Genomic DNA, 23,943 nt, shown 5'->3' on the forward strand with positions numbered 1-23,943 from the left:
ATAGGGGCCCCCCTATAATGTGCCAGGAGTAGCCACTAGCCAGATTGTGCCCCCCACCCCCCTCATAAAGTGCCAGGGCCAGTAGCCAGATAGGGACAGAAATAAAGAAGAAAAAAAAAAAAATGTCAGTCAGACTTATACTTACCTCCCTGCTTCTCTGGAATACTCCGGTCCCGCCTCCAGCCAGCACAGATCTAATCACTTTACGGCAGCGCAGCAGCTCAGTCAGGCCGCAGGACCGGCGCAGGTGGCGCGATGACGTCATCGCGCCGATGACGTCATCGCGCCGCCTGCGCCGGTCCGGCGGCCTGTCTGATAGGCTGCCGGCAACACGCCTCCCCTGCTCCCCGTCTCCCTGGCTTAAAGTGGCAGTTCATTCCGGCCCGGCCGGCCGGCCGGGACAGCAAGCCAGGGAGGCCCGGGGGGCAATTGCCCCCCTGCCCCCCGGCCCAGTCCGCCCCTGCTGGAGCGTGATTGTAAGATGCGCGAGTACAAGCACACGCTGGTAGACGCGCTGCTGGTGGCATTCCCACCTGACAGCGGGGGCACTGTGGAAGCACAAGGCGAAAACAGAGGAAAAGGTCGCCAACGCAGCTGGGCACCGCCAGCACCTCAGAAGGCAGGGTTAGCATGGCCGAAATGTGGAAAAGCTTTGTCAGCACTCCACAACAACCAGCACCACCAGCTGATATGGAACGTCTTAGCAGGAGTCAGCATTTCACCAACATGGTGGAGCAGTATGTGTGCACATGCCTACACGCACTGAATCTCGTCCTCCTCCACCGCCGCTTCCACCTTCTCAGCTATGTCCACCGCCTCCTCAAACTCCTACTCCATATGCAACTCTACCTCATAAATCAAAGTTTTATTTTATATCATTTCACTACTTTGTCATTAACATTTTCTGGTGAAATTAACCAATTTTGCGTGTATAGTACCACTGCTATACCTAGTAGGACGGTAAAAAATAAAATAAAAATTGTCATTAACATTTTCTGGTGAAATTAACAAATTTTGGGGTGTATAGTCCCACTGCTATACCTAGTATGCCGGTTTAAAAAATAAAAATGTCATTAACATTTTCTGGTGAAATTAACCAGTTTTTGGGTGTACAGTACCACTGCTATACCTAGTAGGCTGGTTAACAAAAAAAAAAATTTGTCTGTTACATTTTATGGTGAAATTCACTAATTTGTGGGTGTGATGTACTACTGCTATACCTAGTAGATCAGCAAAAAAAAAAAAAACATTTGTCAGTTACATTTTATGGTCAAATTCACCAATTTTTGAGTGTAATATAACCCCTCCTCTACCTAGTTGACAGCTTAATAAATTTCAATAATTTTTATTTTACATTTTCGGGTGACAATAAATAATAGTTTGCTGTCATAGAACCCTGCTCTACCAAGTAGACAGGTAATTAATTTCTTTTATTTTTCTGTTACATTCTTGGGTTGACATTATACAATTTTAGACGTGAATAAACCCCTGCTCTGCATAGGTGACAGGGAATATAATTTCTGAAATGCTTCTTTAGTTGTTGCGTTCAACCTTTCCGCTATACTCTTTTGGCCAACATTTGCGCCTCAATAGCTTTTCCCACAATTCTGCTTGACTCTTTTGGCCCACATTTGGGCTTCTGTAATTTGTCCTACATTTGGGCCTCAATAGCTTTTCCCACATTTCTTCTCGATCCCAATTTTTTAAAATAAATGTATCTCCCTTAAATTTGGTCTCTATTTCTCATGCTCCCTCTCCGGCCTAGAACCCTGATTCCTCGCCACCCGTAATCACCATGGTAGGCGCATAAAAGAACATCGAAAGTTGATAGAGCAGATATCAAATTGGATCGTGAACATCACAGGGACGTGCAACATGGTGGGACAGTTAGTATGCACACGCCTACACGAACTAACTGACAGGGGTCAGCCCCTGCAACTTCTGGGACTCCAAATTGAGCACATGGCCTGAGCTTGCCCTTTACGCCTTGGAGGTGCTGGCCTGCCCTGCAGCCGGTGTATTGTCTGAACGTGTGTTTAGCACGACTGGAGGGTTATATTTCCCAATGTTTTGGGGTGTACTCTAATTTAAAAAAATAAAAATAAATTTTAAAACAAAAAGCAGTGTAGGCTACTTCCTCCTCCTCCGTCGCCACTTCCACGTACACCGCCACATCCATCGCCTCCTCAACCTCCTACTCCATATGGACCTGGTCCTCCTAGATCAAGATTATAATTTTTTATTTTTACGTATTTTATGTTATTTAAAGTCATTTCCCTATCCACATTTGTTTGCAGAGCCCTTGCCATGCTTTAGTGCTCAAAAGTTTGGGTCCCCATTGACTTCAATGGGGTTCGGGGTCAAGTTCGGGTCCCAAGTCAAACTTTTTTTCCGAAGTTCGGCCGAACCTGTCGAACCCGAACATCCAGGTGTCAGCTCAACTCTAATCAGGACCCTCAATATATTATAGCTCTACCCCCCTGGCAAGAGGGACACTGGGCTAATGCCACATGTTCCTAGCTGGACACACTGTTATTGTCTCCAAGTACAAACCAAAGGTATGACATTTAGTCCACACATACACTCAAGTTGCAATGACTCAAAAACAGACAGCCACGTGCAGTGTAATGGTGGTGTAGATACTGTGAACGGAAAAGACCTAACCTGTAACAACCATACTGTACAGGACCTTATCACAGGTATATTAGCTAACAACACCAAAGGTCAGTTAAAAGGATATGAGCTGGCAAAAGGGATAAAATTTGCCAAATTAATTACCCAATTATTCAATAGCACAGCAGTGGCAGTTCCAGAAGACATATACTTAGTTTGTGGATACAAAGCGTACAAATGGCGAGAATGTCACAGGACTGTGCACCATCGCCAGGCTTACTCCTGCCAGCTTTATAGTACAACACTTGACATAAATGCTATTCCTAAACACACCTTGTACCATAGGGACAAAGATAACACACCCAGACCAAACGGTAAGCCACATGTTGTAGAAATGAGCATTTGCAATAAAATTCTTAGTAGCCTTTTGATATATCCCATGATAGTGCAGATGTGGGATCATTTAGTGGTGGCAACTGATTATCTAGATGATCAAATATGGGAAGGGATGAGACTTATGAATACCTCGAACATCGTGCAAAACCAGTTGGTCAATGTCACCAACCAACACACATTAGTTCTAGACTATGTTACAGCTAAAGGTGGAGGTATGTGCCAGGTTGTGGGACCCGCTTGTTGCCATTACATAGACCCGCAGGGTAATTTGCAAGTTAAGGAGGGTCGAGAAAAAATGGCGGATCTAAGGGATAAATGGCTGGACGACATAAAGCTGATAAAGATACATGGTGGTCTGATAACTTCTCCTTCCTTAACCCCGCCAACTGGTTTAAAGGTATTGGGGGTTGGCTCATGGGAATTGTCCAAGGAATATTACAAGTAGTAACAAGCTTAATTACATGGTAATTAAGCTTGTTCTTACTTGTGTGACTCGCCTTTCAAAAAATAAGAAGAAAACTGATGAACACCCATCATGCTCATGTATGGTGATGAGGAAGAACAGAAGGAAACATCGTTTAACACAGCTCCCCCTCCCCACTATGATGCCTGGCTGAGATAGGGTGAGATGAATCCCATGATATTACCACAAGTCCGAGCACCCGGGAGCCTACCTAGAAGGGGTAAGTTGTCGCCACTGCGGGTGAAGAGGATACGAATGGTATGCCCAGGGGATTTGCTAGGCAAGGGAAAGTCTACAATCTCTCCAAGGGGGGACTGTTATGAACTGTTGATACAAAATGGATACTTGCTTGTTGAGAAATGTACTGTAGTTAAAATGGCGGTCAGGCACCCAGCCAATGCCTATAACAAGAATCTTGCTCTTTGCTTTATCATGTGTCACAAGACGGTGTCCGTTCAGCTCAAGCAAGCAGCTTCAAAGAGACAGAAAGTAGCAGCTTCCCCTCTGGAAGGGGGAGGGGGGAAATTCCTCTTGCACATAGATGTGACAGAAAATACAGGGCCAGATTTATCATGACTCTGACAGCTCACTCCACTTTAACATATGGCTAAAGTCAGTTTTAGCCAAGTCAGATTTATGATCGGCCCTTTAAGACTGTAATAAATGTGGTTTGATGGTAGCAGTTTATCCGTCAGTAAGCAGCTTTACAAAAGTCGCACATCTTTACGAAAAAGTCGCACGTTTTTATGAAAAAGTTGCATGTTCTATTAAAAAGTCTCATAAGATAAGCATGGTCCTCACTGGAGTGAAATTGCGACCTTTTTGCAACTTTTTTGCGACTTTTTAAATAGTCCCAATAGTAAATCTGTCTAGAGATTCATTTACATAAAAAAACACGCCCACTTTCAGAAAACTGGCGAGCATAGTGCAGAGCAGAAAAAAGTTGCAAATTTGTGCGCAGTTTTAGCGTTTGGGACTTTTTTGGGGACTTTTTCACTCCATTATTCTGACCTGAGCTAATGATAAATCTGGCCCACAGAGTTTATAGCCAAAAGAAAAGATATATGCCACCTTACACCCCCCACTCATTCCTGTCCTATCTGCTGTTCCGCAATAAACCAGAGATATGCGTTGACTCCCACCTGTGTGTGTCAGTGTCATTTCTCTCCAGGCCTGTAAACCTACTTCTATAATTTGGACCAGCACATCAACTTTGCTTACCATTGATCAGATACAAAACAGTGGTGGTGGTGTCTTTGGGGGTGCACACAGCAGAAAGTGAGGTGGGTGTAAATACAAAGGATGAGGAGGGTGCAGAAGCAGAAGTCTGAGTGAGCCACTAAACTAACTCTGGTGCGCCCTTTGAAGTTATGGCACTCGCCTTCTATTACTTCCCACTTGGTGCACCTGCCAGACCCCTACCATCCCTGCGGAACGGTCTGCTTCTTCCTCTGCCTGTAATTTCTTAAATTACCCTCTGCCTAAGTCCGTAGAGAAGAGCAGTATTTGTGGAAGAAGGTATATCGCACCCCTCAATCAGTATTTGGTGGAAAAAGGTATATATCAGTGATGGCTAACCTTGGCACTCCAGCTGTGGTGAAACTACGACTCTCAGCATGCTCCATTTATTTCTACAGAGTTCTGAGAGCAGCCAAGCAAGGGAGGCATCTTGGGAGTTGTAGTTTTACCACAGCTGGAGTGCCAAGGTTAGCCATCACTGGTATACATCAGTATTTTGTGGAAGCAGGTGTATCGCAGCCCTTAATCGGTATTTGGTGGAAGAAGGTATATAGCATTAGCACCCCTCAACCAGTATTTTGTGTAAGAAGGTATATGGCACCCCTCAATCAGTATTTTCCGGAAACAGGTATATAGCACCCCCCATTCAGTATTTGGCGGAAACAGGTATATGGCACCCCTCAATCATTATTTCGTGAAAGCAGGTGTATTGCAGTCCTCTATTAGTATTTGGTGGAAGAAGGTATATAGCAACAGCATCCATCAATCAGTATTTTGTGGAAGAAGGTATATAGCACCCCTCAATCAGCATTTGGCAGAAACAGGTATATAGCACCCCTCAATCAGGATTTTGTGGAAGAAGATATATTGCAGCCCTCAAGAGTTTTTTTATATATATCACACCCGTTGCAATTAGTAACTCCAATAGCGTTTGTCCCTCTATTTAGCTGCGGTATCACAGTTGAACTGCACACAACTTCTGCACAATACAAATACACTATAATAAAATTTCTGTTAGAAAGTATATTATAAGTATATCACACCCCTCTATATAACACCTATCGATAGCACACCTATACCAATCCCTAAAAGGGCTTTTGTGGCCCTATTAGCTAGCGTTTGGTGTCCATAACTGTCCCTTCTCCAAAATGCAACCTCTCCATACACTAGCAAAACACATATTGTAAAATGGCTGCCAGATCAGGTTCTGTTATCGGGTTAGGGGTGTGTCCATGTGCTGAAACGTCTCAATTGGCTGTCCTGTCCCACCTGAAAGTTCGGCGCTATGCAAAAAAATATGGCGTGTGCGAATATCGCCATATGTTCGGTGAATGTCAAACGAGCAAAGTTTGCCGCAAAACGACCTCCGGGTGAACCGCAAGGCCACCTGAAAGTTTGGCGCTATGCAAAAAAATATGGTGTGTGCGAATATCGCCATATGTTCGGTGAATGTCAAACGAGCAAAGTTCGCCGCAAAACGACCTCTGGGTGAACCGCAAGGCCATCTCTATTCACTTCGTGGCTCTGTCAATCAAAGTGGAGAGGGCTGAGCCTTTAGGTTTAATGGCAATACCTAATTGCTCCTAGAGGCTCATCATACTGTATATATTAAAACTTAATTTTTCTCAGCAATGTAAGTACATATGAACATGGGACCAGCACAAATGCCTTCACATGTAACAGGTCAGTCAGTTTCATAGGTACAAATCTGCTGACAGGAGCCTTTTAAGGGCTCCTGCACATGACTGTGATCAGCCCTGAAAACACAGTCCATGTGTCATCTGTGTCTCCCAGGCTGACTGTGGCTCCACTGACCCAAACTGACTGTATCTTAGTAATCTATCATGTGATAGAGACTGACTGTGCAGTAACCCAGACCTCGGAGTATCTGCAATTGTTAAATATTTTATATGCAATGTTATGTAATGTAATGTGATGCTATGCCATTTATTCCAGCAGGGGAGGTAATAGTTGACAATAGTTTTTCCTCCTCTCTTCGTAGGAGTGGGCTAGTCCTGTATAGAGAGGAGAGTTCCTGTCCAGATAGTGGGGAAGTGAGGAAGCACATGCCAGAGCTCCCTTTTCCAGAAACCGCATATTATGCCCTGTGAGGAAAACTCAAGAACCAGATATTCTTCTCCATTGAGAACAACTTAATTCTGCCACAAGAAACCACTTGAGAGACCAGACAGCAGAGTGATCAGTGAAATACAGCTTTACAGACACTGCTGCAAGGTGAGGGACAACAGCTCAGACATCACCACCCACCTAAACAATTGCAACAGCCAGACAAAAGTACACTGTGACACAAAATCTCCTCAGGGGCCTTACCACTCCCACCCTGTGCACCAGGGCCTCAGGGGCTCACCGCAATTGTATCATAAAAAACTCTAATACAGTCAGTTTGGGTCAGGGGCGCTGCAGTCACCCATGTTTCCCAGGCTGATCACAGTCATGTGCATGAGCCCTAAAAATGAATTGTCTGTTTTGTCTATACATGTGGTATTTCCATCTGAACATCATTGAACTGGCAATTACTTAATCAGCTTGCTGTGAATAGCTCATAGCAATGTAAACCGGTCCATGGTACAGTGCAGATAGGTAGACCAATCTGTAAACTGGATGCAAAAACCTAAAAACCTACACTACTCCTAATTAAAAGAGTAGAGTATGTACAGAGGCATACTGCCAATATAGGCAGACCATGCAGCTGCTATTGGGCCTGTGGCAAGGGGGGCCTGGAGCGCATGGAAGGCCCCACCCCCTATGTCTGCAGAGTCAGTTTATAGTTATGTTATGTATTATGATCACTGGCTCCTACTAGTTATATCGAGCATTGAGGCAGCCCACTAGTCTCTGCTCAGGGCTCCCCTCCCCCATTGTGAGCACAGAATGCACCGATTGTAGTGTCCCACTAGGTAGGAGTGGGCACTACACAAGGGTCAATTGGGTAACGTGTTATTTCTGCTCACAAGGGACAGTGATATTGTATTTATCCATGAATTGTAATATATTTTCTGTGTGTTCTTACATGTATGGTTTCCCTGTTATACGCTTATCAGGCCTAGTTGGGTGTAATTAGACATTCCAGACACTAGAGGGAGATAGGGAGCCCCTAGTATAAATGTCCAGGCCCAGACAGGGAGGGGTTAGGTCATAGTCAGGAGTCTGTGGAGACAGAAGTGAGAAGACACCAGCCCAGGATATGTTGAGGGCCTCCTCCTGACATGCAGCTAGACAGTCCAGGCTTCTAGTTGCACCAGGAGGTTAGAAGGAGTACAGCCTGCTTGGAGACCGAGTGTATTCCAGGGGACTAGAGGAGTCACCTAGTCAGCCTGAAGCTCCTGAGGCTAAGGATAGCTCAGTTGAGACACCACAGTAGTAGAACAGCACCTACTGGGAGAAACCTGCAGCCACCTTTCCCATCCAGCAGTGAAGACAGCTAGGAAAAGAAGGTATTGTAACCTAGTCAAGTGCCAATACTGGAGGAAGGATTTTATGCCAAGGATTTAAGCCAGCAATTAAGCATCCGGGCCTTGGGATCCAGCCAGCTAGAATAGCTGTGGGGATAGAGCAGCATTGCACTGCAAAGCATTAACTGTTTACCCTCCAAGTATCTTGCAAGATTAAAACCTGCTGTGCTAACAAGTAAACCTGCTGTGCATTTTGTACTGTAAAGGACTGCATTATACACCCCTGCAACTGCTTGTATAAAGTTGGACTGTTGTCTAAAGTAAAGCAACGTTTGGTTTACCAACTGTGTACTCCATTTAAACTCCTGCAAACCGGTGTGCCACCATTACAGGCACTGGCGTCACGATCCTTAAAGGGACCTTACCTAAGGCACTCAAAACACCTACAACATTCAGGGCACACCATCAGGCCAGGTCCCTACATCAAGAGTGTGCCCCAGAGGAACTAGTGTCTGCCTCTCCTTCACTGTTGCATGCCTGCCCAGGGTTCTCCTCAGAAAAGTGAGTAACCCTCAATTGCCCATAACCGTGACCTCACTGTCGCTAATACCCTGCAGGTCTGGCGTGCTGCACGATGTCCCTCCCTGTCTAACCAGTGACATCCAGGCCCCAGTGCACTCTCTTCTTTCTGCTGGGCACTGCTGCACACTGGTTAATCAGCATTTAGCACTGCAAAGCTCCTGCTGCTGATTGGCCAGTGTATAGCTTGCAGCCTCACAGCAAGAGCAGCGCAGCAGGCTCAGCAGACAGAACTGTGCAGACGGGTGCGGCAGTTCTATAACGCGCTCACACCCGCGCTGCCTCAGTCAGCCACTCACTCACTGGACCGGTAAATGACAGTGAGTGACCAGTGACAACCTCTGTTAAAAAATGTTTATGGGGGTATTCTTGATGGGGGGAAGACAGAGGGTAGCAGCAAGCAGAGCTCTTGTGGGGTTGTGGGGACAATGTTATGTATATAAGGCTCATAGTGGACACAGGACAAGATGGTCCAGCCCCCCCCCCCCCCCCCCCATTTTGGAGAAGAGTGATATTTAGCTTTGTGGAAAAATATTCAATTAAAATTTGATATTTATTTATTTAACCCTCTGCTGTTTTCATGCATCGGAGTCATGTTGTCAGTCCTTCTCTGTGACTGCCAGTCTTCCTTGTACACTTAGTCCTGCAGAGTTAGCTGTCAATCACAGAGTAGGACCGGCCACATGACTCCAATGCATAACAAGAGAAAAGGTTTAAATGAATAAATGATGTGTTTCATGGTGACAGGATGTCTTTAGACAGTTTCCCCACAATTTGAAAAGCTGCATACATGCATATACATATTATGAACAATTTAACCATATGTTTATACCAGAATAGTGTCTGAATATTAAGTCCATACAAAAATACAAAACACGTAAAAACACGTAGAGTGCTGTACAATGCCATGCAGTATCCAAATAACATATCTTATCTTTGCCCAAATTACACCTTACATTGGTCAAACAATATGCAGTATCCCTATAATACGCCTTTGAAGAGCGCACATAATCCTACCATAACATTACATAGGCTTGTTTTTTCACTATGAACCACAAAGCATGACAAGTGCACGAGAAACAATGAAGCCTCAAATGAACAGGCAAACGGGGAGGGGAACCTTCCATAGAAAACTCAGATACACTATATGATAACATGATATGATAAAGTAGCATGGATTAGCCTTTTCTACACATGGTCTTCCTGTAAGTCACCTGCAATGGTCCATAACGGACCTTCCCCCACAAACAAAATGTGCAGTGTAGATGAAGCGTTACACTGCTCCGAGTCTAATTAATGTATGCAGTTTGATGTCTTCCCAGGCAGTGTCCCATATTCCCCAGGGTAGGTTTTAATTATTACCTTTATATGTTAGTATAAGGGTACTTTCACACTTGCGTTGTTAGGGCTCTTTCACACCTGCGTTATTGTCTTCCGGGATAGAGTTCCGTCGTCGGGGCTCTATGCCGGAAGAATCCTGATCAGTTTTATCCTAATGCATTCTGAATGGAGTGAAATCCGTTCAGGGTGCATCAGGATGTCTTCAGTTCCGGAACGGAACGTTTTTTGGCCGGAGAAAATACCGCAGCATGCTGCGCTTTTTGCTCCGGCCAAAAATCCTGAAGACTTGCCGCAAGGCCGGATCCGGAATTAATCTCCATTGAAAGGCATTGATCCGGATCCGGCCTTAAGCTAAACGTCGTTTCGGCGCATTGCCGGATCCGATGTTTAGCTTTTTCAGAGTGGTTACCATGGCTGCCGGGACGCTAAAGTCCTGGCAGCCATGGTAAAGTGTAGCGGGGAGCAGCATACTTACCGTCCGTGCGGCTCCCGGGGCGCTCCAGAGTGACGTCAAGGCGCACCAGGCGCATGGATGACGTGATCGCATGGCACGTCATCCATGCGCATGGGGCGCTCTGACGTCATTCTGGAGCGCCCCGGGAGCCGCACGGACGGTAAGTATACCGCTCCCCCGCTCCCCGCTCCTACTATGGCAACCAGGACTTTAATAGCGTCCTGGGTGCCATAGTAACACTGAAAGCATTTTGAAGACGGATCCATCTTCAAATGCTTTCAGTACACTTGCGTTTTTCCCGGATCCGGCGTGTAATTCCGGCAAGTGGAGTACACGCCGGATCCGGACAACGCAAGTGTGAAAGAGGCCTTAGGCTACTTTCACACTTGCGTTGCTTGATTCCGGCAGGCAGTTCCGTTGCCTGAACTGACTGCCTGATCAGGCAAACTGTATGCAAACGGATGTCATTTTTCTGACTGATCAGGCATTTTTCAGACTGATCAGGATCCTGATCAGTCTGAAAAATGCCTGATCAGTCAGAAAAATGCATTGCAATACCGGATCCGTTTTTTGGGTGTCATCAGGCAATACGGATCCGTTTTTTTTTCTTTTCTCATTTTTAAAGGTCTGCGCATGCGCAGACCGGAAGGACGGATCCGGCATTCCGGTATTTTGAATGCCGGATCCGGCACTAATACATTCCTATGGAAAAAATGCCGGATCCGGCATTCAGGCAAGTCTTCAGTTTTTTTTCCCCATGCTACGGTTTTCTCTTTTGGCTGATCAGTCAAAAAGACTGAACTGAAGACATCCTGATGCATCCTGAACGGATTGCTCTCCATTCAGAATGCATGGGGATATGCCTGATCAGTTCTTTTCCGGTATAGAGCCTCTGTGACGGAACTCTATGCCGGAAAAGAAAAACGCTAATGTGAAAGTACCCTAAGTAATGAAAGAAAGGTTTGTACTCACTGACAACTCCACGTTCCTCTTGGAACTGAATACCCTTTGCTCTGAGCACAACCACTGTCAAACGCCCAAGGTAATCATTGTAGCTAAGTGAGAACTGGATGTCTCCATACTCTGATGGCGGCTGTAAGAAGAGAAAAATATTTCAAAAATGAAGAGTGCAATATCTATTTCTTGATAAGGATTACAGCAGTATATATTGCTCTGAAAAGACTGCTTATGGCTAAGTTATCAGAGGATAAATACCAGACTGAAGTTTTCATGACTTGCTAAAGCTTTGTTCATATTGGCACTAATATTTTCATTTCTCAGGAGTGTCTGATCTGCTGCATGCCAGGCAACAAACGCTTCTCAACAGGCACCAATGACTATGATGGACTCTATCAGGGAGGCTGACAATTTACCAGTCAAAACAATGCAAACATTAACCCCTTCAAGCCCGGGCTTGTTTTCACCTTCCTGCCCAGGCCATTTTTAGCAAATCTGACCATGTGTCACTTAATATGGCAATAACTTTAAAACGCTTTTACTTATACAGGTCATTCTGAGATTGTTTTCTCGTGACATATCGTACTTCATGACAGTGGTAAAAATAAGTTAAAAAAAACAAAACATTTGTATTCATAAAAAGTACTACATTTACAAAAAATTTGGAAAAATTAGCAAATTTACAAATTTCAATTTCGCTACTTTTATAATAGATAGTAATACCTCCAAAAATAGCAATTACTTTACATTCCCCATATGTCTACTTCATGTTTGGATCATTTTGAAAATTACATTTTATTTTTTGGGGACGTTAGAAGGCTTAGAAGTTTGGAAGCAAATCTTAAAATTTTGGGGAAAATTTCCAAAACCCACTTTTTAAGGACCAGTTAAGGTCTGAAGTCACTTTAGGGGGCTTACATAATAGAAACCACCCAAAAATTATCCCACTTTAGAAACTACACCCCTCAAGGTATACAAAACTGATTTTACAAACTTTGTTAACCCTTTGTTCCACGAGACTGGAAAATGGAGATGGAATTTCAGAATTTCCCTTTTTTGGCAGATTTTACATTTTAATCCATTTTTTTCCAGTAGCAAAGCAAGGGTTAACAGCTAAATAAAACTCTATCTCTATTACCCTGATTCTGCGGCTTACAGAAACACCCCACATGTGATCGTAAACTGCTGTATGTGCACACAGCAGGGCGCAGTAGGAAAGAAACGCCATATGGTTTTTGGAAGGCAGATTTAGCTGATCTGGTTTTTAGATGCCATGTCCCATTCAAAGTACCCCTGATGCACCCTTACAGTAGAAACTAAAAAAAGTGACCACATTTTGGAAACTAGGGGATAAGGTGCCAGTTTTATTAGTACTATTTTGGGGTACATATGATTTTTAATTGCTCTATATTATGTTTTTTGTGAGGCAAGGTAACCAAAAAATGGATGTTTAGATCATGCGCTATTTTTATAAAGCAGGTTGTTACGGACGCAATGCTATCAAATATGTCTCCTTTCTATGATGTTTGTTTCAGTTTTACATAATAAAGCATTTTTGAAAACAAGAATTATCGGTAGGTTTTTGTATCTCCATTTTCTGAACGCCCTATTTTTATTTTTTTCTGCCAATCGTTTTGTGCAGGGGCTCATTTTTTGCAGGAATTTATTGGTACCATTTTTGGGTACATATGATTTTTTGGATAATTCATTATTACACTTTATGGGGCAAGGGGACCAAAAAATTGGTTGTTTTGGCGCAGTTTTTATTTATTTATTTTTACAGTGTTTACCTGAGGGATTGGGTCATGTGACTTTATTATAGAGCAGATCATGACTTCAAGGATGGAAGATTTCTCCTCAGGCTATCCTCACAAAACCCCTTCTTTACCAATAACCACTCTGACACCTTCTTGCTTGGTAAATGACCATTACGGCCAACTTTATTGTACAAATAACATAATAATAACAATAATCACTTTAATACATCCATCAACCTTATGAACCACTGCACCGTAACAAGGATCCTGAAGGGCAACACAACCACGCGGTATCTTCCGTAACCATCTCTCCATATACTTCAATATTACCCTTGGCCGCACTCACCGACCCAAGGGCACCAAATCCTTGAAGTATCCAAGTATCTCCTCCTGTAGACCTTCTAGCCCAACAGGAGCCCCATCTTCGGCATTCACCAACCACATGAGATACAGGCTCCAACATGTCCTGCATCTCTTAAAACCATTGTATTGCTCCCCAGGATCTCATATAACTCAGCCACCAGAAGCCCACCGGTGACACCTCACCTGTGGGCGTCCTGCCACACCCTCAAGGCCGTCTCCAACCCCTCCTGTATACCCAAGGCCCACATATCAATACCCACATCATTAAGATGCACGCCATCAGATCTCAAGAATTGAGGCGACGCCGCCTCCAATTCCCGATGACGAACCACCACGCCACCTTGCCTGCGCACAAAACGCCCAACCTCCTTGTTCAACTTCGCCCGTGCTTTATTCAATCGGTCCACTGAACGCGCACCACGCCAACTACTCCGCGCCACCACATCCGACCACACCAATAACAAGTCCGGGAAATCCGACGCCAACCGCAACACGTCCAACTTGATGTCCCTGATCACATCCCGCGACCGACGGACCCCCAGGTCATTGCCACCCACATGCAACACCAAAATATCGGGCGCGCGGTCCAACAAAACGTTCGTACGGATCTCAGGCAAAACCCGCCCCCAAAGAAGCCCCCGCACACCAATCCACCGTACTTGCAGTTCCTCCGCCGGAAAACCCAATTGACGGCCGTTCCGCCGCACGTCAGCTCGCAAAGCCCCCCAGTAGACATACGAATGTCCAAAAATCCACGCAAGACAAGGAGCTGCCCCTGCAATAAAACAAACAAATCAAAATCAAACAACCATCACTGTCAAACCCGCTCCCAACAAATAGATCACACAACAACACCCCCCAGCCCCACTACAAGAGATGAGGCCTAACATATGTACGGAAACAGTCAGACTCCCAGCGCCCGATACGCTTTATGACCTCCTCTCCAAGTCCCCACCTGGCCGCCTCCGTCGCGGCCCCAATCCGGAATGAATGAGACGCAAAATCCGACGCCGGAAAACCAGCAGCCGACAAACACTTCCGAAATACGGCCACAAACTGAAACCTAGACAAACATGATCCGTCCACATGCACCAGCAAAGCACCCGAGCCAACCGGCCGTAACCCCAAAAATTCCCGCACACAACGCACAGGGCAAACAACCGAATCCGCAAGAGGCCTAAGCCACACTACCACGCCCTTACCCACTTGATCCGTCTTCGACTTGCGAATCCGACATCTCAAAGCACCATCCACCAACTCAACATCCTCCCACAACAAACCACCCCCACTCGTGCGACTCGCAGCCACCAACTCAGAAATCCGGAAAGCCCCAAAAAAGGCCAACACAAACGCCGCCCTAAACAAACACACCTCATATGCCGACCGACAGACCCGCCCCGCCTCCTTCCACAGCGTCTGCAACACCGCAAAAGAAACCGGCCTCCTAGCATCCTTCCTCACCACACTACGACGATAACCCTTCAAGGCCTGCCGCACCATAAAACACAGAGACACGTCCGCTAAGCCCCTCAAGCGCAACCAGAAAGCAACCGCCGCCACCCTTTTCGAAGCAACCGAGAATGACAAACCATCCGCATAAAACTGACCCACCCAAAAAATCAACAACGTCCTAAAATCCGCAAAAGACCCGCAACCACCCATCCTGTCAATCAAGTCCTCCCACAACACCCACACAGCCGAATACGCCGACCACGTACCTCCACTCAGCGACCGTCTAATGAGGCCCGCCGACACCCCAAGGCCACGCTCCAGAGCCACTGGGGGCAGGGCAACCCCGAGACCTCGGCACCCAGCGCCAGGCCGCGAAAACGATCCCACTGAAAGCGAGAAAGGGCATCAGCAAGTGAGTTATCCACGCCAGGCACATGCACTGCAACAAAACATGCATTCAACTGCAAACCCCGTAACACCAGATGACGCAGCAAATTCAAGACCGGCGGCGAGCTCGCCGACTGGCTGTTAATTGCCTGTTATTGTCACAATAGAAGCGAACCCGCCGATCCCTAAGCAAATTCCCCCACAACTCCGTAGCCAAGACAATAGGAAAGAGCTCCAACAACACCAAGTTAGTAAGGAAACCAGCCTGCCTCCATTCCACCGGCCACTCACCCGCACTCCACTGACCCTGGCAAAAAAGAACATAACCACATGATCCCGATGCGTCCGAGAACAAGTCCAACTCAGGACTACCCACCACCGCGTCCATCCACACGGACCGACCATTGTATTCCGACAAAAAGGACTCCCAAATCACCAAATCCTCCTTCACCGCCGCCGGCAAACGCAAATAATGAAAAGGGGCAGAAACGCCCGCTGTAGCCAGGGCCAAGCGACGACAAAACACCCGCCCCATCGGCAAGATACGACAGGCAAAATTCAATTTCCCCAAAACCGACTGAACCCGCTTGAGCTGCACCTTCTTCGCCCTCCTCAAGAACAACACCTCCTCCAACAAATCAGACACCTTATTGACCGGCAAACGACACTCCATAGCCACACTGTCAATCTCGATCCCCAGAAACTTTATCACCGTGGACAGGCCCTCCGTCTTATCAGCCGCTAACGGAATACCAAAACGCGCCGCCACCCTCTCCATGGTGTGCAACAAAACAGAACAAACCCTAGATCCAGCCGGACCCAAAAACAAAAAATCATCTAAATAGTGCAAGACCGAACTCCAACCCGCCTCCTTCTTCACCACCCACTCCAAAAAAGAGCTAAACGCCTCAAACAAAGAGCAAACCCATCGGCAGACAACAATCAACATAATAACAGCCATCCCACTGAAAACCCAACAAATGCAAGCTATCAGGGTGAATCGGCAACAACCGAAAAGCGGCCTCAATGTCCGTCTTCGCGAGTAGAGCGCCCCGCCCAAAACGACACACCCACCGCACCGCCGCATCAAAAGACGTGTACGACACCGAGCATAACTCATCCGCAATACCATCATTCACCGAACCGCCAACCGGATAAGACAAATGATGAATAAGCCGAAACTTGTTGGGCTCCTTCTTAGGAACCAAACCCAAAGGAGAAACCCACAAATCCGGCAAAGGACACTCCAAAAAGGGGCCCACAACCCTACCAGCCGCAACCTCCCCAGCAATCTTATCCCGCACCACATCCGGATGGCGCAAAGCCGAAGACAAATTCCGCAGCGCCCGACTGACCCCCACCGAACCACATGGGATAACGAAACCCTCAGTAAACCCCGCCAACAACAACCGCGCCGCCTCCCTATTTGGATACATCCTTAAATACGGCGCCATCTCGTCCACCCTCACCGGCGTCACCCCTCTTCTGCACAACCTCGGATCCCTTGCCCTTACCTCGCTTGAAGCACCGGGACAAGCTATGGGAACCACCACACCCGGAACACTCGTGCTTGTACCGGCAATCAGACAAGAACCGACAATGCCCCTCATTGTACTGCCAACAACACCCTTTCCTACCACTCCCAGAAGCCTCCGAGGCCGAAAGGGCTGAGGACCCCCCCCTCGGCGCCGCCATCAATCGCATCCACAGACCAATGTCCTTATGGTCCCAGCGGATGCTAGGCCTGACCGCCTTCCGCTGCCGGAACTGCTCGTCATACCTAAGCCACGCCACGCCCCCATAAGTCCGATGCGCCTCACCGATAGCATCCATATAACAGAAGAGAGCCGAGCAATGCTCAGGCGCCTTCTCCCCAATCACACTTGCCAGAATGGCGAAAGCTTGCAGCCAATTCTGAAAAGTACGCGGTATCAGCCGATACCTTCGCCTTTCCTCCTCCTCCTTCTTACTCTCGTCCGGCTTACCCCTATCCAAATTAAATTTCTCCAAGGGAAGCAACGCAAAAATCTCCACAAATTCATCCCGCCATATCTTATCCTTAACCTCCTGCTTCAAGTGAGCCCCCAGCGGCCCCTCAAAACACACATAAATCTCCCCTTTTGCCGCATCCGCCAACCGAACACCATCCCCCGCTGCACCCCCGGCAGCCGCTACCACTCCAGCCCCAGACACCAAGGCGCCCCTGCTAACGCCGTCCTCCCGCACCCCAACAGGCCCCAACGCCGGACCGTGCACCAGACCCACCGCCGGTACCGGAAGACTGACACAGGCGCCGCCGCAGACCCGGAACCCAACCGCGACAATAAGGACAACATACCAGACAACACCTCCCGCACCAACGCATCAGAACTCCCCACATTAACACCCACAGTGTCCCCCCCCCCCCCAACATAACTCTGACTCGCTGGTCTCTCACCTGGCCGTCCCCAGACAACATCACCGGCAGCCGCAGAACTCCTCCCAGACGTCCGCAATGGCGCAGTCGAGCAGCACGGCACTTCTTCATCCACAGGAGGAACGTCCATCCCGCCTGCCGCCAAATCATCACCCGGGTCCACCTTGCCCTCCTCCAACGGCGACAGCTCAGCATCACCCCGCTCCTGCAGGAGACCGCCATCCAGGAAGTCATGCGCCGCACCAGCCACCTCGCAGGGCCGCACACCGTCCTCCACCATCTCATCCATCAGCGCAGGCTCTCCAGACGTGCCGCCAGAAGCCGCAACCTGCAGTCCCAGGTCAGGGGACAGGGCAACCACCCTGTCCCCTTCCACGCTGTCATGTCGCCTACCCACCACCAGGGGTCGCGACGCACGCACAGACCGTCCTCCACCACTGCTCACCGCCGGCTCCACACGCTCCAGCCGCTGGCCGGATGCCACCAGCCGCGGCGCAGACGACCTCTCCTCACTCCTGCCCGCAAGGCCCAGGCTGCAGGACCTCCCGGCCGCACTCTCCCTCCGATTGACAGGTAAGGCTGCGCCAGACCGCACACCACGCCGCATCACCCAGGGCGCCACGCGCGCCGGCCCGCGCTCCTTGCCTCTCGACACTTGGGGGCCAGAACCGGGGGTATCTCGGCCCCCTCCCGCCGCTCCAACACGCGCACTCCGCTATATCTGCGCCTTCGCTCCATTGCTGTTATTATGGATGTAGCAATACCTAATATGTCTACTTTTTCTTATTTATTTAAGTTTTACACAATAATAGTATTTTTGAAACCGAAATAATGATATTTTAATGTATCCGTAGTCTGAGAGCCATAGCTTTTTTATTTTTTGACCGATTCTCTTAGGTAGGGTCTCATTTTTTGCGGGATGATGTGATGGTCTGATTGATTTGTATTATTTCGGGGGACATACGCCTTTTTGATCACTTGCTGTTGCAATTTTTGTGATGTAATGTGCCAAAAATTGCATTTTTTTGTCCAGTTTTTTTTTTTTACGGTGTTCACCTAAGTGGTTAGGTAATGTGATATTTTTATAGAGCTGGTTTTTATGGACGTGGCGATACCTAATATGATATTTTAGTGTCTCCATTGTCTGAGAGTGATAGCTTTTTTATTTTTTGACCGATCCTCTTAGGTAGGGTCTAATTTTTGCGAGATGAGGTGACTGTTTAATTGGTACTATTTTGGGAGGCAAACACCTTTTGGATCACTTTTTGTGATGCAATGTGACAAAAATAGCTTTTTTTTTTTTTACGGTGTTCACCTGAGGGGTTAGGTAATGTGATATTTTTATAGAGCTGGTTGTTACAGATGTGGCGATACCTAATATTTATATATTTTTTTTATGTATTTCACTTTAGCACAATAATAGCAGTAAATAACAAAAACATGTTTTAGTGTCTCCATGTTCTGAGAGCTATAGTTTTTTAGTTTTTGGGCGATTATCTTAGGTAGGGGCTCATTTTTTTGCGGGATGAGGTGAAGGTTTTATTGATACCATTTTGTGGGAGATACGCCTTTTTGATCGCTTGGTGTTGCACTTTTTGTGATGTAAGGTGACAAAAATAGCTTTTTTTTTAGCTTTTTTTTATGGTGTTTATTGGACAGGGTGGATCATGTGATATATTTATAGAGCTGGTCATTATGGACACGGCTATACCTAATATGTGTTTTTAGTTTTTTTTCATTTTTTTATTATAAAATAAGGGGAAAGGGCAGGTTTTTTTTTCTTTTTTACTTTATTAATTTAATTAAAACACTTTTTTTTCTTTACTTCATTTCTGATGTTCACTTTTGGGGGTCTGATCCCCTCTGCAATACATTACAATACATCTATATTCTAATGCATTGCCTGTTAGTGTATGACACAGAGTCATACACTAACAGGTTGCCTAGGAGACCCAGCCTGAGGCTGGATCTCTTCGGCACCCTTAGGCTGGGTTCACACTTGAGCGTTTTACAGCGCGTTCCTACGCGCTGTAAAACGCTCAACAAGGAGAAACCAATGATTCCCTATGGGAATGGTTCACACTTGGGCGTTTTACAGCGCGTACGATCGCGCTGTAAAACGCCCGACGCTCCAAAAAGTACATGAGCGACTTTTGGGGCGTTTGTGGCCATAGGACACTGTAGTGAATCACACAAACGCGCGTCAAACGCGCGTTTACTATTACAAAAACGCGCATAAAAATGCGCGTCAAAAACGTTTGCGCAACGCTCAAGTGTGAACCCAGCCTTAGAAGGCAGTTCCCGATGCTGTGCAAGGCATTGGGCAGCCTCTGCATGGCATCGCGGTGTCTTGTCACGCATCGGGTCCCCGCCAGAGCAGCGCGGGGACTCGATGCGCTCACTCACCCGACACAAACCCCTTCTATGTCGCGGTCATTGCGGACTGTGGCATAGAAGGGGTTAATCCTCCGGCATCAGCTTTTACAGCGATGCCGGCAGATACAGCAGGGGCCCAGCTACCAGGGACTGCCGGGCCCCTACAGTGATCGCGCGCGCATCGCTCCAGTGCCCGAATGATCACCATGACATACTATCACGTCAAATCGCGGGAACGCAGTGGTTCCCATGACGTAGTAGTACGTCATAGGTCGGGAAAGGGTTAATGCAGTCTTCCACTGCAGATGTCAATGAAGCCTAACAATCAGTTTAACAGAAAACCTGTTAGTCTAGAGAGGACACACATAAGTTCACGTATATTTCAGTTTTTCTAGTTTACTATAGATCTTTTTTTTCAAGTACACAGCACATAGGTATTGCTACCTTTTCAGTTATTTTAACTAATAAAAAGTGCTGAAAACTTAGTATGTGCATGTTTTTAAACTTTACCCCCAGATCTGCGATCTTACTGAACGAACAATATAGACATGACCTCTGTGTACTCTGAGGTCCATACAGGATTTGAGTTCAGATCTTAAAGGAGTTCTCCGTGATTTTTATATTGGTATCCTATCCTTAGGATAGGCCGTCAATATCAGATTGGTGAGGGTCCAACCCCCGCATCAATGTGTGGTGAATGGAGGTGGTTACTGCAGCTCCACTCCCATCCACTTGAATGGGAGCACTGCTGCAGTTTCTAGAGTCATAAAAACAGATGTTCCAGAATTTTTATTACAAGAGAGATTCAAGTAGTTATTAAAACACACATCACAGCCTCAAGTATAGCATGCCTACTGGTAAGTGGATTGATGGAATTTATTATTTATCAGGACAGAGGAATATAAGTGCCTCTGAAGCTATTCTGGCCATAATAGGCTGAAAATTACTGAGGTGAGCCATCTCTACCTTTAAATTTGCCAACCAGTCTCATAGCTCATTAAGGGTACAATCTATTGCCGACTGCTGGGGCTGGCATGAGGGCAAAAGTAATCTTTAGCTGTGTTTTTTGGGCAACTCGTTTTAGAGTTATACAAGGCAGTTAGACAGGGCAGATGACCGGTATGTTATGCAATTTACTAAACTCACTTGCTAATATTTCACTGACTATGTTTATTGTATCTATCTCTATTTTATTATGTGCTGTTTTCCTTCAAACCTTCTTCCCTGTTATACCTCCAGTACATTCTCTCCACATTCACAGCTCATATGCATTATTCACCTTCTTGGATCAACCTAACCTAACACATCCCAGCATGCAGCATAAAACAGACTCATACAAATCACTGAGCCATTTGCTGTTTCTCTCTATTCCTTTATATTTAACTTGGTCCACCTTATTTTGCTAATTTTAACCACTTCCTATTACAAATGGAAACACTGCTAATCTCGTTAACATTCATTGTATACCTTCCTGCTTTTAGGCTACTTTCACACTAGCGTTCGGGGCTCCGCTTGTGGGTTCCGTTTGAAGGCTCTCACAAGCGGCCCCAAACGCTTCCGTCCAGCCATACTGCATTCTGAGTGGATGCGGATCCGCTTAGAATGCATCAGTCTGGCACCATTTGTCCTCTGCTCCGCTCAGCAGGCGGACACCTGAACGCTGACACCTTGCAGCGTTCGGGTGTCCGCCTGGCCGTGCGGAGGCAAACGGATCCGTCCAGACTTACAATGTAAGTCAATGGGGACGGATCTGTTTGAAGATGACACACTATGGCTAGTGTTGAGCGCGAATATTCGAATATCGAATTTTTTTCGCGAATATCGGCACTTCGCTAATTCGCGAATATTTCGAATATAGTGATATAAATTCGATATTTCGAATATTCGTTTTTTTTTTTTTTTTTTTTTGTGTTATATTTTTTTCTTTCCCACCTCCCCCAAAGTTGTTCTTACCTGTCCTTTGGATTCCTGGCTTCCTGGCTGCTCCAGTCAGTGCCCGTTGCCGCTTCTGCCGACTTCCATGCTCATGGAGCGTCCCCATCACCATGGGAACATCTCCATATACTAGAATGTACTGTCGGATTTGAGAATTACGTTGAAATCGCAATTCGATTTTTTCAAGTTATAATAATCGAATTTCGATTTTAACTTAGCACTGCTATATGCCATATTAGGCTAACTAATATGGCATATAGCAGTGCTAAGTTAAAATCGAAATTCGATTATTATAACTTGAAAAAATCGAATTGCGATTTCAACGTAATTCTCAAATCCGACAGTACATTCTAGTATATGGAGTCGTTCCCATGGTGATGGGGACGCTCCATAACTAAGCATGGAATATGGCTTCAATGGCTTGGTAGAATTAGCGAATTGACGAATATATTCGTTATATTCCACAAAACGAATATAACGAATGTATTCGTCATATTCCACAAAACGAAGATAACGAATGTATTCGTCATATATCACAAAACGAAGATAACGAAGTATTCTGCATCTTCATTTTAGCTACCTATTCATCAATTTCGCTAATTCTAGCAATGATATAGGAAAGTTGACTATAGAGACAGCTAAGTATAATTCGCTATGCGATTATATGACTGCTTTTTTTTATAAATAGTATAATTATAATAATTATCAGGTATTATAATTATTCTATTTATTTAAAAAAAAAGCAGTAATATAATCGCATAGCGAATTAAACTTAGCTGTCTCTATAGTCAACTTTCCTATATCATTGCTAGAATTAGCGAAGTTGATGAATAGGTAGCTAAAACGAAGATGCAGAATACTTCGTTATCTTCGTTTTGTGGAATATGACGAATACATTCGTTATATTCGTTTTGTGGAATATAACGAATATATTCGTCAATTCGCTAATTCTACCAAGCCATTGAAGCCAACCATATAGTAAACCAGGTCCAAGTTGGAATCGCAATTTGATTATTTCAAGTTATAATAATCGAATTTCGATTTTAACTTAGCACTGCTATATGCCATATTAGGCTAACTAATATGGCATATAGCAGTGCTAAGTTAAAAATCGAAATTCGATTATTATAACTTGAAAAAATCGAATTGCGATTTCAACGTAATTCTCAAATCCGACAGTACATTCTAGTATATGGAGATGTTCCCATGGTGATGGGGATGCTCCATGAGCATGGAAGTCGGCAGAAGCGGCAACGGGCACTGACTGGACAGCTAAGTTTAATTCGCTATGCGATTATATTACTGCTTTTTTTTTAAATAAATAGAATAATTATAATACCTGATAATTATTATAATTATACTATTTATAAAAAAAAAGCAGTCATATAATCGCATAGCGAATTATACTTAGCTGTCTCTATAGTCAACTTTCCTATATCATTGCTAGAATTAGCGAAATTGATGAATAGGTAGCTAAAATGAAGATGCAGAATACTTCGTTATCTTCGTTTTGTGATATATGACGAATACATTCGTTATCTTCGTTTTGTGGAATATGACGAATACATTCGTTATATTCGTTTTGTGGAATATAACGAATATATTCGTCAATTCGCTAATTCTACCAAGCCATTGAAGCCATATTCCATGCTTAGTTATGGAGCAGTCCCCATCACCATGGGAACGACTCCATATACTAGAATGTACTGTCGGATTTGAGAATTCCGTTGAAATCGCAATTCGATTTTTTCAAGTTATAATAATCGAATTTCGATTTTAACTTAGCACTGCTATATGCCATA

General features: G+C 45.6%; 1 protein-coding gene across 1 annotated transcript in view; it reads right to left on the bottom strand.

Moving 5' to 3' along the window:
- LOC122942282 (synaptotagmin-15-like) overlaps positions 1–23,943 on the bottom strand; it is a 166,462-nt gene that overhangs the window by 105,601 nt on the left and 36,918 nt on the right. The window contains exon 6 of the mRNA XM_044299803.1: positions 11,471–11,591. Coding sequence (XP_044155738.1) covers positions 11,471–11,591 — 121 coding nt within the window. The remainder of the gene's footprint in view (positions 1–11,470; positions 11,592–23,943) is intronic.

The sequence above is a fragment of the Bufo gargarizans genome, chromosome 6 (assembly GCF_014858855.1).
Source record: "Bufo gargarizans isolate SCDJY-AF-19 chromosome 6, ASM1485885v1, whole genome shotgun sequence".
Classification (NCBI taxonomy): Eukaryota; Metazoa; Chordata; class Amphibia; order Anura; family Bufonidae; genus Bufo; species Bufo gargarizans.